Source organism: Larimichthys crocea, chromosome XVIII (genome assembly GCF_000972845.2).
Source record: "Larimichthys crocea isolate SSNF chromosome XVIII, L_crocea_2.0, whole genome shotgun sequence".
NCBI classification, from domain to species: Eukaryota; Metazoa; Chordata; class Actinopteri; family Sciaenidae; genus Larimichthys; species Larimichthys crocea.
Window position 1 is genome coordinate 6,233,677 of NC_040028.1, and position 14,120 is coordinate 6,247,796.

The 14,120-nt window shown below is 39.9% G+C and overlaps 1 protein-coding gene across 3 annotated transcripts in view; it reads left to right on the forward strand.

Moving 5' to 3' along the window:
- epb41l5 (erythrocyte membrane protein band 4.1 like 5) overlaps nucleotides 1-14,120 on the forward strand; it is a 29,871-nt gene that overhangs the window by 10,052 nt on the left and 5,699 nt on the right. Inside the window, exons 8-19 of one of the 3 annotated variants that reach the window (XM_019269597.2) lie at nucleotides 1,635-1,755; nucleotides 1,921-2,008; nucleotides 2,112-2,200; nucleotides 2,303-2,372; nucleotides 4,168-4,337; nucleotides 5,110-5,216; nucleotides 5,366-5,384; nucleotides 5,981-6,023; nucleotides 6,180-6,298; nucleotides 13,127-13,314; nucleotides 13,695-13,792; nucleotides 13,955-14,092. In XM_019269597.2, the coding sequence (XP_019125142.1) occupies nucleotides 1,635-1,755; nucleotides 1,921-2,008; nucleotides 2,112-2,200; nucleotides 2,303-2,372; nucleotides 4,168-4,337; nucleotides 5,110-5,216; nucleotides 5,366-5,384; nucleotides 5,981-6,023; nucleotides 6,180-6,298; nucleotides 13,127-13,314; nucleotides 13,695-13,792; nucleotides 13,955-14,092 (1,250 nt within the window). The remainder of the gene's footprint in view (nucleotides 1-1,634; nucleotides 1,756-1,920; nucleotides 2,009-2,111; nucleotides 2,201-2,302; nucleotides 2,373-4,167; nucleotides 4,338-5,109; nucleotides 5,217-5,365; nucleotides 5,385-5,980; nucleotides 6,024-6,179; nucleotides 6,299-13,126; nucleotides 13,315-13,694; nucleotides 13,793-13,954; nucleotides 14,093-14,120) is intronic. The other 2 variants (XM_019269598.2, XM_019269599.2) reach the window with 2 other exon arrangements.

Consider the following 14,120-nt stretch of genomic DNA (forward strand, 5'->3'; position numbering starts at 1 on the left):
CCAGTAACATCTGGCTTTAGTCTTCAGTGGAGAAGGGTACAATCAGCATTCATTCCTGGCTCACTGGTATTTATCATCTCCAGCTCAGATGAGCAGTGATGTCAACATGACACCAGCATGATTACACAAATTCTCTGGGTGACCCAAAAAGTAACCACTCTAATATTGGAATTGACCTCCATGCTGCTTTCTTCTCTTAACTAACCCTGTTTTTTCTTACATGTTTGTACCATTGAACATGACACATAAGATTAAAAGAAAGGCAAACTAATTTTGCATATATATTTTTCGTACCTGCATGTACATGCTAATTTTGGAGTAAAGAGTAGAAATGTGAAACGCAGTCTTCACAATGTGATCCATGTTCCTGGCACTATTGCTGCCATGGGGATAAACCTCTCCACTACAATAACTACACGACATGATGTTCCTGCTCCTACTGTAGCTGTCTCACTGTTATGAACTCAGAAGGTTCTTCCTTGTCTAGTTTTCTTCAAAAAAGTGGCAAATGTTTGTGTGACTGCAGCAATATTTTCCTGACAAAAGTTGTTTCGAACTTTCCGCTCACTTCACTTTCAGGAAGTTTAGAGTAGGTCCGCCTAGTGTCCATTTCAGGGTAACTGATGTTTCCATAGCTACATACAGTGCATTTAAAAATGTACCAGTGGAGTCAGAATTAATTGTACTTCTCTGTTGAATAGTAACAAACCCGTACCTTTTTTAAACAACACATATCCGCTGTTTTTATTGGTCAAAAATGGAAGAAGAGTCTGCTACAGAGGAACAAAGATTGAGTCATTAGAGACATTTATGGAATGGGATTGCGTGCACAAACCCATGGAGACACACACACACACACACACACAGAGTCACTGTGGGGTAAATGCCAGCTCATTAGTGCTCCATCCTCTTCGGAGGCCCCCTAATCCAGCACCCTTTCTGTCTTCTCTCTTCCCTTCAGTTCAGCTTCCTCCCTTCGTTTCCCTTTTTTTCAGAAGTATTGTTGGTCCACTGACATTTACTGGGATGGTGATAGGATAAGATTATCTTTCCTCTATATCCTGGGGTTTTTCTAACAGCTGGACCAGCTAAACAGTGAAGCCCTAGTTTCTCCTGTGCACCCAAAAACTGCCAAATGTAATCCAAACCGAGGCTTTTCAGTATCTGACCTATCTCTTTCTTTACAGCACCAGAAGTAAGATTTGTCTTTTTTTCACTCTGTGTTGCAAACACACTAGTCTCGTTTTTATGTGGAAAATATTTATTTTTTTGTCTTCTTTTATCTCCTGATTAAAATCTATGACCTCTTGTCCAGAGGGAGATCAGATACCCGTCATTCCCTGAACACTACACAATGTTTTATGTGTTGTGACATGGAGGGATGGGTTGTTTATTTCATCCTTTAGGATTACCTAATACCACACTGTTCCTAGGGTTATCTCCCAGTGGTTGAAGGCCAAGGTCTTGATCAACCCTAATGTAGTATTTTAAGCATAGTGTTAGTCTTCATTTGGATTGTAGACATTACCGGGTCATTAGATAGACCCGGACAGTCTAATGTCGTCCACTACAACAACCCCTCAACAAATCTGCATGATTAGGGCTGATGTCTATTTGTGTCTGTGTGTTTTCAGCTGAGCTAGGTGATTGTGACCCATTAGACCATAATGTGGACCTGGTGACAGAATTTCGCTTCGTCCCCAACCAGACAGAGGATGTGGAGCTGGCGATATTCAACGCATGGAAGGAGTGCAGGTAAGCTTTTCACTGCAACTAAACTACTGCTCACACGACTAGTTAAACTGAGTGCATTATTCTGTAGTCTGTAGCAACATCATCACAAATACTGATGTGTTTATCATAATGTAAACATTTCTCTTCTCTTTCCCCTCCTCCTCCCTTTTCCCTCTTCATCTTCAGAGGTCAGACACCAGCCCAAGCTGAAATTAACTACCTGAATAAAGCCAAGTGGCTAGAAATGTATGGAGTGGACATGCATATGGTCAAGGTATCTCACAAACACTGTTTCTCACTAGCATGTACTGTTTGACCTACCGAATAGAAAGTGGAATGAATATGAATGAGAACATAATGTTGCCTCTTTGCTGCAGGCGAGAGATGGTAATGAATACAGTCTGGGATTGACACCCACTGGAGTTCTGGTGTTTGAAGGACAAACTAAGATTGGGCTCTTCTTTTGGTATGTCTGGTTATATTCTAATTTATTGAAATACTTATTTGCCTCAAACAACTTTAAGTTTTATTTCTTCTTCTCCATTGTTGTTGTTTTTAACTGTTGTAGGCCCAAGATCACATGTCTGGATTTCAAGAAGAGCAAACTGACGCTTGTGGTAGTGGAGGATGATGAGCAGGTAAGCACATACGCTCAGATACTCGCCATGCAGTGGAATGTTGAGAATGCAGAACATTAATTCAATTTCCATAGGATACACACTTACAGTATATAAATGGACCCGTCTGGATGGCAGCTACAGTCAGGAGTACAGAAACATTCACACCACTCTTACCACATTGTCAACTTCTCTGGTGTCCATTTGTATGTTTAGTTCAAGTTACGAACTAATTGTAAAAATATGACAAATTGTCCTTTGTTCGTTGATTGTGCAGTAACCTGTCCACATCTGTCATTCAAAGCTGAGACTATAAATTCTTACAGCTTGTAAAATGAACTGACCCCATTGCATGAAGGAACGAACAAACTACTTTGCACTTTAAGATAGCACGTGTCATCAACAGATCATAATGCTGCCATTTTTGGAAAAAACAAAGACAATTTTATTTCAAAACTGGTAGATTATCCAAGCCTTTTCTTTGAAATGACGTTGCACAAACTAGAAACATTCATCCTAAAACCTTTGTTTGCCGTGGTTCCTGAGCCCTAAAAGAGTTTGGTTCCAAGTCAAAATGAAACAAGACTTAGTATTGTACTACCCAGAGGCTAGTGTATGTGAGAGAGACTGTTTATGTCCATCCTGGAGGTCTGTGAGTGAGGTTAATAAAGAAGCCCACCCCCTCTGGTATTTCTGGTATGCACCATTCTCCTACACACACACACACACAGTTCTTCCCATATGCCCCTGTATTCTAGTTATGTCAGCACAGGAGTTATATGTACTGTACTTGGATTCCTACTTCTGTTAAGATGCTTGTTTGTTGCTCGCTCATACACACACACACACACACACACACACACATTCACTTCCTCAATATTCATTACATTGAATATTGAGGAAGTGAAGTAGTCAGGTCCCATTGTCACAACAAAACTTTGACGAACAGGTGTTCAGTTGGAATGTCACTCTAAGAATGCACAGTTAGTCTGTGAGCTTGTTTGTGCTTCTGTCTGAGTTTTGTTTGGGCTGATAGGTCTTTCTACAAAGACCTTACAGTGATGGCCACAGACATGTTTGATAGTCAAACTGAGTTGCCAACTGGAACCAAGTCTTTTTAGTTTTTAGTTCACCTTGGTGGTTATATCCCACTTACAATAAATTGCTACAGGTGTGTGCAAAATTGTGATTAGAATGGCTTTATATTGCATTAGATCAAAGATGCATGCATTTTATATAAACTTTGAAGAGCTTGTCAGCATTCCCTGGTAATGGTACAGGAAATGTCTGCTTCATTTGCGTAAAGGTTTGTAAGGTTTTATTCAGATTTGGGTGAGATGGTCTAGGATCTATTTTGGCACCTGTGTTTTGGTGCATAAATGGAATACAAGAAGTACATGACTTATAAGAAATATACTAGAAAACCATTGAAAACAGCAGAAACTAAGTAAAGAACACCAAAGAATCTGGCTGTGACACTGGAACTGCTCCAGTTTCGCAGCCGGCTGTGGTGCCAGGCATGCTTTCATCTCGGCTGCAATCAGAAATCAGATTAATGACACAGCATCTGCACACACTCTAATGCAGCCATTCATTCTTCACATTTTAGTCTCCCTCCACAAGCAAAAACTAAGAACACAAGCTTTGTTTCACTAAAATATGTTGGCTAAGACTGAAAATGTGATGAATTTGATCTTGTATAACTAATGGGTAAAGCATGAAACAAACTGCTGTGGTTGCATGTGCTATATCAAGTGTATGTTGTATGTCAGTCTGCTGAGAACTGGTCCTTTAACCTTACGCCTTTCCTCCACAGGGGAAAGAACAGGAGCACACCTTTGTCTTCAGGATGGATCACCCCAAGGCCTGCAAGCACCTTTGGAAATGTGCTGTGGAACACCACGCTTTCTTTAGGCTGAGAGGGCCAGTACAGAAGAATTCTGCACGCTCTGGATTCATACGCATGGGTTCACGGTTCAGATACAGGTAATAGCTGAATGTACTGTTAGATCAGGACGCTTTTCAATGAGGCTGAGTGGGTTAGTGTACAAGGGTTGCAATATCTTTTTGTACCGAATACGTAGGGTTTAAAGGAATCGAATTAGGACTTGAGTTGTAACAAGCAATTCTAGTACATGTGTATCTGAAAGGTCCACCTGCTGGTTGGTTACAAAGAGTCTCTGCTGATGTGTATCAAATTTTGGTGTGGTGAGCACCAGTGACTTCTAGCTGGAAGAGTGTAGAAGAAAAGCAGCTGGGTTTGCTTAAAAGAAGACTTTAGGGGGATGGGAAACTGCTGCTGACTTAAATGCCACAAATTTAGAGAGCCATGTGTTTGTTCCTGTTCTGTGTTTCAGCATATCATCAGAGATAATCCTAGTTTGTCACACATTGTATCATTCTCTGTACATACAAAAAAACCATGTGTGTACACACAGATACTTGCAGTGAGACAGGCACTGTGTGTCTGCATACCGCAGTAGCCAGCTAGTTCCCTTCTGTGTGTGTGTGTTTAAACATTACCCAGTTGGGTAAGCATTGGCAGTAATGTTGGTTTAACACAGAGGTTACAGGGTTTGTTGTTAATAGTAGGTTATCGCTTGGATGGATCCAGAGTTCAGCCGGGGTCATCGCTGTGCCCTTTTTGTTTTTGAGACAATGAGATTTATCCAAGAATCGTTAGAAAAAGTTGTTTTTAATGATTTGGTTTAGAGTCCTTGCATGTGTAAAATAAATATGTGTTTGTCTTTTTGACCAGCGGAAAGACAGAGTATCAGACAACCAAGGCCAATAAAGCAAGGCGGTCAGCCTCCTTTGAGAGAAGGCCCAGTCGACGTTACTCCAGGAGAACAATGCAGAACAGAGGTGAGGACAAAAGACATGTCAAGGACACGTTAGCCCCAGAAATATAAACATCTCGCATGACGTAAACATGCACAGGTCCTTCTTTAAAGCATGTATTTGTTTATGCTTTGAAATCTGAAGACTTACTGTCTGTTCTTTGTTTTTTACAGGACCATTCCATCCACAAGTGTAAGTACACTGATATTTGAACAATATGATTGTACCATTGCCTGATTAAATAACTGTTTATCCTGTCATTGTTATACATCTTTAGCTTTAGGGTGATCTGTATAGAAATATAATATAACATATTTATACATTTTATTTTATTTGATTTATATGATTGTACTAGCATCGCTGTTGTGTAATCCTGTTACCATTAATTATATATCATTAATCGATCTACAGTTTTCAAGTACTTTTGCTTATAGTCCATTTCCAGCATTCATGCATAGTTATCGAAATATGTGTAGGGACTAAAGAGATGATGTCAGTAGTAGTTTTACTGTAAGCTGTCTTGGGACCAGGTGACTCAAAGCATCATGTTGATAAACCCTCCTGTGTCTTTTCATTGCACCTGATTGACAGTGCTGTGTTGAAAGGATGTAGTACTGCTGTAGTAAATAAGGACAGGATTTTGCAAATTGGCTCATGGATAACTTGGTAGACTTGTGTTTAAAACCAGCTCAGTTATTTACAATATAAATCATGGACAGTAATAAGGATTCTTTTAAGGTGTTTGTTGTTGTTGTTTGTATAAAATCTCTGTTTCGTTCTCCCCTCAGCCTTTCCTCAGGCAACGGAGTCAGCTCCAGCAAAGACATCAAGGTGAGGAGCAGCTGTGTGTATTTAAAATCCTGAAAACAAGTAGTTCATTTGAACATAAAACAACAACCTTCCAGTCTCATCCTTCTTTGTTCTCATCTTTGTACCTCTACCATCTCCACTATCTAATGTAGAGTTTTCTCTTTCCCCCCCCTCCAGGTTTCTTCCAGTAGAGGTGCCTGGTCAGCCGTGCCTGTGGTCAGCCCAGTAGCTGCTTCTGCCTGTGGACCGATGGAAATCGAAGCTCTACCCAGGAGTCCTGGAGGAGAAAAAAGGAGGTTGGTACCTCGATAATTTTGAGTTTTATGCCTGTACTTTGGAACATATGCCTGTTTTTATTTTATTTATTTATTTAAATTTTGTAAGCTCATTTTTCACACAATATTTGCTGAAATTTGCTCCAGCCCTGGAGAGGATAAGCAGATTAGAAAATAGACAGATTTTCTATTTGAAAGTCACGGTTGGGGCAACCTGACTGATCCCTGTTAGGTGCTGAAAGAAGTGGGTGGTTAGCTAGGTGTTTTTTACATAGTCTTAATGCCATGAGAGTGGCTTAACATGGCTTATCTACTGACCCCGGCTCGCTGTGACCAGGGAAAAAGGAGGGAGGAAGACTATTTTTGTTTGCATTTTTCTATTTATGCCAGCTGTTGGTTGGCAGGTGGCAGCTTCAAACTGAAGAGAGATGGACTGCAATTAGAAAAGTAGTAGAGAGGGCAGCCAGCAGCGACAGTGAAAAGATTAAGAGCAGGCATATTGTCTGTTAGGGTTTCTCCTGCAAAAAACTGTGAGCTCCTCGGTCTCATTCCTCAGTCAGTTGCTGCCTCTGAGCAGTGTGTATAAATGTGTTATGTCTGTTTTCTCTATGTTATTTGTGGATACATGTGAGTGAATGAACAAGCAAATGTACATATGTCAATATGCATCTACCCCCTCTGTTATAAACCTGCAATGTCCACTTGTGTGTTCCAGTATTAACATGTACTGAGGATAAATTGGTCTTGTCTGGAGGCAGGCCAGGTAGGTACGATCAAACACTGAACCTTGCCATTGCTCTGACTTTCAATCAATCGCTGTGCAGTGGCAGACTTTCTGATTTTTTTGGCTTTGGAGAAGGGTTTTCTTGCAAAGGAATTGTCTCCTATGATTTGCTGTCTGTCCACTTTTGATCAGCATGGAATGCCAACCTAATCGGTGCAAGAAGCGATGTGATGATTTCAGCTTTGGATCTGCTGTAGGTGTCTTTACCTTTTAGTCATCTAATGTCATGCTGTGCATCCTGTGATCTACCTGAGCCTCTACAAACCCTCATTTATCTTTGAGAAAAACGGTCACAAGATATTAGAACAATATTTAAGGGGGAGGAGTGAAAGTTTGTTTGCCAGGTTACTGCTCATTGCTGAGATAAGTATTATTTCCTGAGACTACTCTGGTTTCTGAGAAACAAAGCTCATTCAGATTCTCAGCTGAGGCTGATCCTGTTTCTGGTAAATTTCTAATTGTTGTAATAGGAGGATTGTTTTCCGTTTTACAGTGTGCCTTTTTTTTCTTCATTTATTTCACTTAAAAACAGGATGCACAGACATGACCTTGGATAAGGCCAGTGCATAGACAGGGTGATGACCCACTAATTATGTGTCACCCTCTTTCTTCAGATAAATCCTAAAGGATGCAAATACTGATTATTTTCACAATGTCCTTTTGAAACGCACTCAGTTCATTTTGCGCTGTACAGCGTGGAACTTTGTTTTCGGTTTTAAAGCAACATTACATAGAAATGGTTATTTTTGTATTTAAAACCACCAGTTTCAGAGTACAGTAACACTGTCATAAACATGGACAGCTGTATTTGTTATGGCTATATTACTTCAAAAGCTAGCGAGTCAACAACAACTTTGCTAACAATCAAACATCAAGTGCAACCACACAAGACATAGCAGCCAGATAATATTACTTACTTGTCCAACAGCAAGAAGCCCAGCTCTGCGTCTGTCTTTCAGCCTTTAATTTAACAAAGAGACAAAAAGTCAGTCCAAGATTTACTCTTGTCCAACGGCTTCTCTCCTCTTCTTGGCTTCCTCCATTAATGTCACCTTCAGTCTTCTCGCCTCTGTCATTATGTTCATAGAGGCTGCTGAGCCCGTTTAGATTGCCAGTTGGCCCAGCTCCGGTTCCGATGCCCTGAGCCTGAAACCCCATTGCCTGATTGTCCAAAATACCTGTTGTATCAATGCTAACTCTACCCTGGTGTTTACAGTCTCTGCTGCCTGGCTAACATTAGCTAACAGCAGCTATAGTTTGAAGCAATAAAAAGCACTTTTAATCACAGTAAGTTGATGCACTGCAGCGTGGAGGGCATCAGAGGGAAACAGAAAACATTTTCTCCTTAAAATATGATCCAGTTTCACCAAAATCAGTGAAGTAGTTGGTTATGTGTGACTTAGTGCTGTAAAGCATTACGCACGTCTAGCAAACGATCGTACACAAGGTTACATAGTGCAAGAACAGACGCACTGGGTGCAGAGTGGGTATGACAGAGACACATTCAGCTGATTACACACTGTTGTGTCATCAACATGATGTAAAGTCTGTTAGTTTGTGACAGAAAGGTTAAACAAAGTTGCTTTATGTGTGTTTTAACAAGATGCATTAGTTTTAGACCTACAAGTTTTTGTGCATGTTATCAGCACATGATGTTACACTGAGATGATCTCTCGAGTTCTTGTTTATGTTGTCAACCCCATGGCAACAGTCTACAGCTGACTTAGTGGACATGAGGAGGACGCTTTGAAAGAGACATTGCTGCATCACTAATACCTCAGACTAATCCCTGGTGCCCCTTCCTTTCTCCTCCCACGCCTTTCTCCCTTGCTTTGCAATGTCTCAATGGAGATTTATTGTGCTTCATGTGAAATCAGTCTCTTCTATCTCACCGTCTGTCACTCTTCAGCTTTAACAAGCACAAAAGACAATAAATACTGTATATGCTTCATATACAGTATTCATGATTTGACGCCCAAGTAGCCCAATCAGTGAGTTTGTGATTTTTTTTTTTATTTTTTTTTTTTATTTCTGTTTTGAAGAATTACAAATGCCATGTTTTTGTTGTGGCCATCTACTTTGTGTATTCGTCTCTTACTGTCTTGCATGCATCTATATTCTCTCTCCCTGCTTAAAGACATGATGTATTGCTGTGTCTGTATCTGTCGCCTTCTCTCTGACCCTTGCTTCCCCTTCCTGTAAGCTACTACACTACTCTGTAACATTATCACAAGTGAGCGTAGATGACGCTTACGTCAGAGCCATTGGAATGAGTTCATCATATTTTATTTTGCCAAGAGAGTATATGGAAAACATTACAGGTCAGTGGAAGTTCAACTGCTGCCATCAGTCAAAAATCATCAGGTTAGTCAGTGTTTTACAGCAGCATTGGGAGTCTGTGTGCTCCCTTGTCTCTTATGCTCTCAGTGGAGCTGTCATCATGAATAAAAGCTTTCGGCTCGGGGCCTCCAGCACTGAACATGCAAACACAGACTTGACATGAGCCATCAGACCTCGGCTGCTAGAGGTGCAAAGCCAGGTCACTGACGCTCCAGAGACATCCAGTCCACTTCACTTAACTCAAGTGTTTGTGTCACAACACTTGTCACAGCATACTTTAAAGTACAGTAGTGCTATACACTCTACACTACGCTGCATGGCGTATTCAGTATCATCTCACTGCTTGGCTCCTCACAACCATGAACAACCTTTATTTATTCATTCATGTTCTTATGTCCAATAAAATTTATATATTTTTTATTACTTCAGTGAGCATGACTTCTCTTGACGGGCTGTAGATTGAAAGGAAGAATGAGCAGGACTATAGAAAACCCTGTTTCGCATACATGCAAGGAGTGAATTATGTTTCAAATAATTAAAATAAGATGTAAGCTCTTTTCTTTGAGATCAGCTGCTTCAAATTCTCCTCTGCTGCTTCCTTACTTTTCTGTATACGCTTTATACCAGTGTTAAACTAGCTGGTGTTATCTTTCCCTCCCTCGTTCATTTGCATACAGTCTCCCTCTCCTCACTGCTGTTTTCATTCAATGCATCCCTTCCTCCCCCCCCTCCAGCCTCATTGTTTTGTTTTTCACACTCACTCACTCTCATTTCCTTACATCCCCCGTCCTGTTTGTCGCCTTCCCCTCCTTCACCCTGTTCTCCCCAGGTCTCCTCTTCCCTCCATCCTTCCCGCTCATGTCTCATCAAAGCTCCCCACAAGGACAGCGGTCTCAGCCTCTGTACTGGCATGAATCGGACAGCACACTAATTAATGGGACTGACTCGGCAGTGACTCGCCCGTGGAAAAACTTCTGGTGTGATTGCACCACATTGAAGGACACATTTGGTGTGAATGACTTATTAACTGAAATGTCCCTTTTTAAAGCAAAGCGTTCAAAGTATCACATATTCGGTCACCCTTCACAGACTGATGTTTCCAAGCTTGCCATACTTTATATTGCTCTTCTTTTCTCAGTGATTAAGTCTACCACTTTTCCTTGACCAGTGCTCCAGTGACTTTTCTGAAAAGTAATCCTCCTCTTGCTCCTCCTTTTCCGTTTTTCCATTTTGCGACACTTTATCTCGCTGGCTCTGTCTATCCTCTCCCCTCTCGTTCCTCCGTCCTTCACTCTTAACCTCACGGTGAAACTGGCTGGGGGCGAGATGGTATCAGTGCGAGGCTTAGGAATTCACCTCCACTCTCAGCGCTGCAAGGAAACAATGAGTCACACAGATCCTGGAGGGTTGTACTAAGTCCTCTTCTGCTCCAAGAGTTTTATGTGTCCTTTTGTTTGTTTAAAAATTATAATTATATCATTATTTCTTTATTAATTAAGTTTGAATTTCATCAAATGATTTTTATATAAGAAAATGTGATTTTCTCTGTATTGTATTTAATCTGCACTGCACATTTCATGGACCTGCTGCTGTTTTTCAAAGATAGTTGAATAACAAGGTCAATATCTTCTGTCAGTAGACGTTGTATCACCTCAGAAAATATCAGGCTCTTGAAGTACTATCATTTTGAAAGATAAATATAATTTTTATTAAGGATTATTATTATTATTAGTATTATTATTTTTTTTTTAGTGATTATTATTATTATGATATTATTATTATTATTTGGTAGGTAAATAAGGTCCTTCTTATCCGCACTTCTCTCCATAATTTTTCATTTTTGAGCCACTATTGTTTTGTTTTTAAACTGTTTATTTTACCTCTGCTCACCGACTTGCCATCACATTTTAGCTTGTAACTGAACATGGATGTATGCAGGCGCTACGTGTATGAACGCACCTGCTGAAAATATTACAGGAAGCAGAAAACATGTTTTAATTTACATTCCAGTGATCTCAGAGAGTTTTCATTCAACACTTTGTAGTATTTTGATAGCATCATATGTTTTTTTTGTTTGTTTGTTTTGTTTTAATTAACTTTTTAATAAGAGGGGGCCACATAGCACATTGTCCCTGTTTCCAGGGTAAGCTAGCCTAAACATATCCTGGACTCTCTAAACTAAACTGATATTGACTTTCTCATCCAACTTCTTGCAAGAAATCAAAAAGCATAATTTTACTACAATGTTGAGAACAGAATCAAAATTGAATGTAAATTGTTTTTCTGTGTTAGTACACTTAATGTTTGTTTTGTGAACACAACACAACAGTGGTGTCGTGTTGTGGGAGGGTAATAATGAAATGACCCACCTATGCATGCGTGGTAGCTGTTATTCACTGACTGCTTACCTACAACTCAAACCACACCACTGTACAACTCTTTCTTGCACAGCTGAACCAATGAAGATGATTTCATAATGTTATTACTTAGTTAAATGTTTACTGCGTAACTGACCAAAGGATGTATGTCTTATCTAAATTGTATGTTGAAAATCATTTCAGAGGTTAAAGGATAACTTTTGACAAAGATGAGTATGTAACTTTATGAAGCATCCTTTTATCACACTCTAGTCTATCCACTGAAGGATTACTGGGCAGTTTGTCTTTTTTTCAGTACAGAAAATGACATTTTGTATCTTATTTAGCTGTTAAACACAATACATAAGATTAACATGACAAGATATCAGCTTTAATGATTAAGCATTGTTAAACAGATTTATCACTGGATATGTTTTAATAAAATAAAATGGGAGAGCAGTTGAACATCACAAGCTGAGACAACAAATTACATAATGGCTGTTGACTGTGTGTCCTTGGTTCTTGTGTATTTGTGCTTTTTTTTTTTTTCTCCATTTCTGTGTTATGTCTGTTTATTGCCCATACAAGGGTCAGATGCATCCTCACCTTTTCCTTCATGAATTACTTAACATGTGGGAGTGTTTATATACATTTGGTTAGGGAGTCCTCGGGCCAAAACTTTGTTCTTTTTATTCACATCTTTGTGTGTGTTGTGCTTTAGCGCCTCTTCCCTCCAGGCAGGCTATAGTAATATATACTTCTCATGTTTCACTGTCTTCAGGCTACAGAAATATGAAGCAATTACAAGGCTGCTGGAAGAGCCTCTCCCCAAAATCACTGTATCAGATGTTTCAAGTCGCTTCAAATTCAGAGGATATTACACCACATTATTTCCTGGAAAAGTTATTACTTTCTTTGGAGACTTCTTTTCATGGGGCGAATCATGCTTCTTTACCTCTTGAGAAGATCTTTATTTTAATGCCTCTGTCTCTGGACACAACTCCACTATCTTTCTGGCAGACAGTACAACAACTGTCTTTGTACTTTCTTGTATTCCTGCCAACAAACCTACCGGTATTTTTTTTTTTTGTTTTGTTATAACTGCAGTGGGTGAATGTGTTTTGTTTAATTCTTATATTAATGTTTGTTTATGGGGAGTTATAAAATGTCTGCTGATACGTCATCACAGGACAATTTAGCCATCTTTGCCCATTCATATTTAATGGATGCTGCAGGTAAGTAGTACAGCTGTTTAATCCAAAATTCATTTGCTGTAACACTTCATTGTACTTGCTTGCATTTATATTTAAACAGATTGATTTTCTAAACCCCATCTTGATCTGCTGCTCTTTTTTTTTCTGTCACTAGTATGCCCGTGGTTGCTGACCTGATGGAGACGTGCATTGACGACGTCCTCCGGCCTCCTGTCATTCCTACAGTGACGGCTGCAGATGAGGCCGGACCGAGTAACGCCTACGCTACCGCCAGTGTCACAGGAGAAGATCCTCTCAGCCTGAGTGGTGAGGCTACGGAAAACCTACGAAGCAGACCAAAAAGTGAATTCAGAGTCACAATGAAAATTATATAGAGACGAAATTATGTGGCCACACTGACAAGTTAGAAAATATATTTTCTGGTTCTAGAAGCTTTATATTTAAATAACGTCTATAAAAATGCTGTATTTGGCAGCATAAAATGTATTGCATAGTAAAGTGGCAGAGTGCCAGTTTATGAGACGTTGGCACCACACGTAGATTTACACTGCCTCTGCTCACATTTTTTCAACATTCATCTAATTTAAATTAAGTTAGTCAACCCTCTAAATGACAAATGAACACGAGAGCACTTACAGAGAAGTAGACTAGACACAATTAAGATAAGTTTTTATGTCATTATAATGTTAAATATGTATATTTTTAACATGGTGTCTCTCCAGAAGCAGCGGCTCGTCTGAAGCAGCTGGCGTTGGACAGCAGTCCTCTTCTTGCTACTCCAAGAAATAACATCAATGTCAATATGGCCATGAACAATCAGGTGGGTGTTTATTCATATAGTCCTCCTGTAATTTTCGACTAATAAATACTAGTCTACCTTCCACTACAGTAGCATTATATGGAGCCATGTGGTCCAGTTTGGTCAAAAGTAATAACTATTTTTGTCTCTGTGTGTGTGTCCATTGCAATCCTTCTTCTGCAGGAGGATGTGGTAAAGCTCACAGAGAAGTGTGGACTGAGCAGTACAGGGAGCAATAGTCCAGTTGTCACTCCACTGCGCACCCCAGAGGATCTGAAGAGTAACATCCTGAAAGCACAAGCTGAGGCTGCTGCCCTCAAGGTAGAAAACAGAGGGTCCATGGTTCACT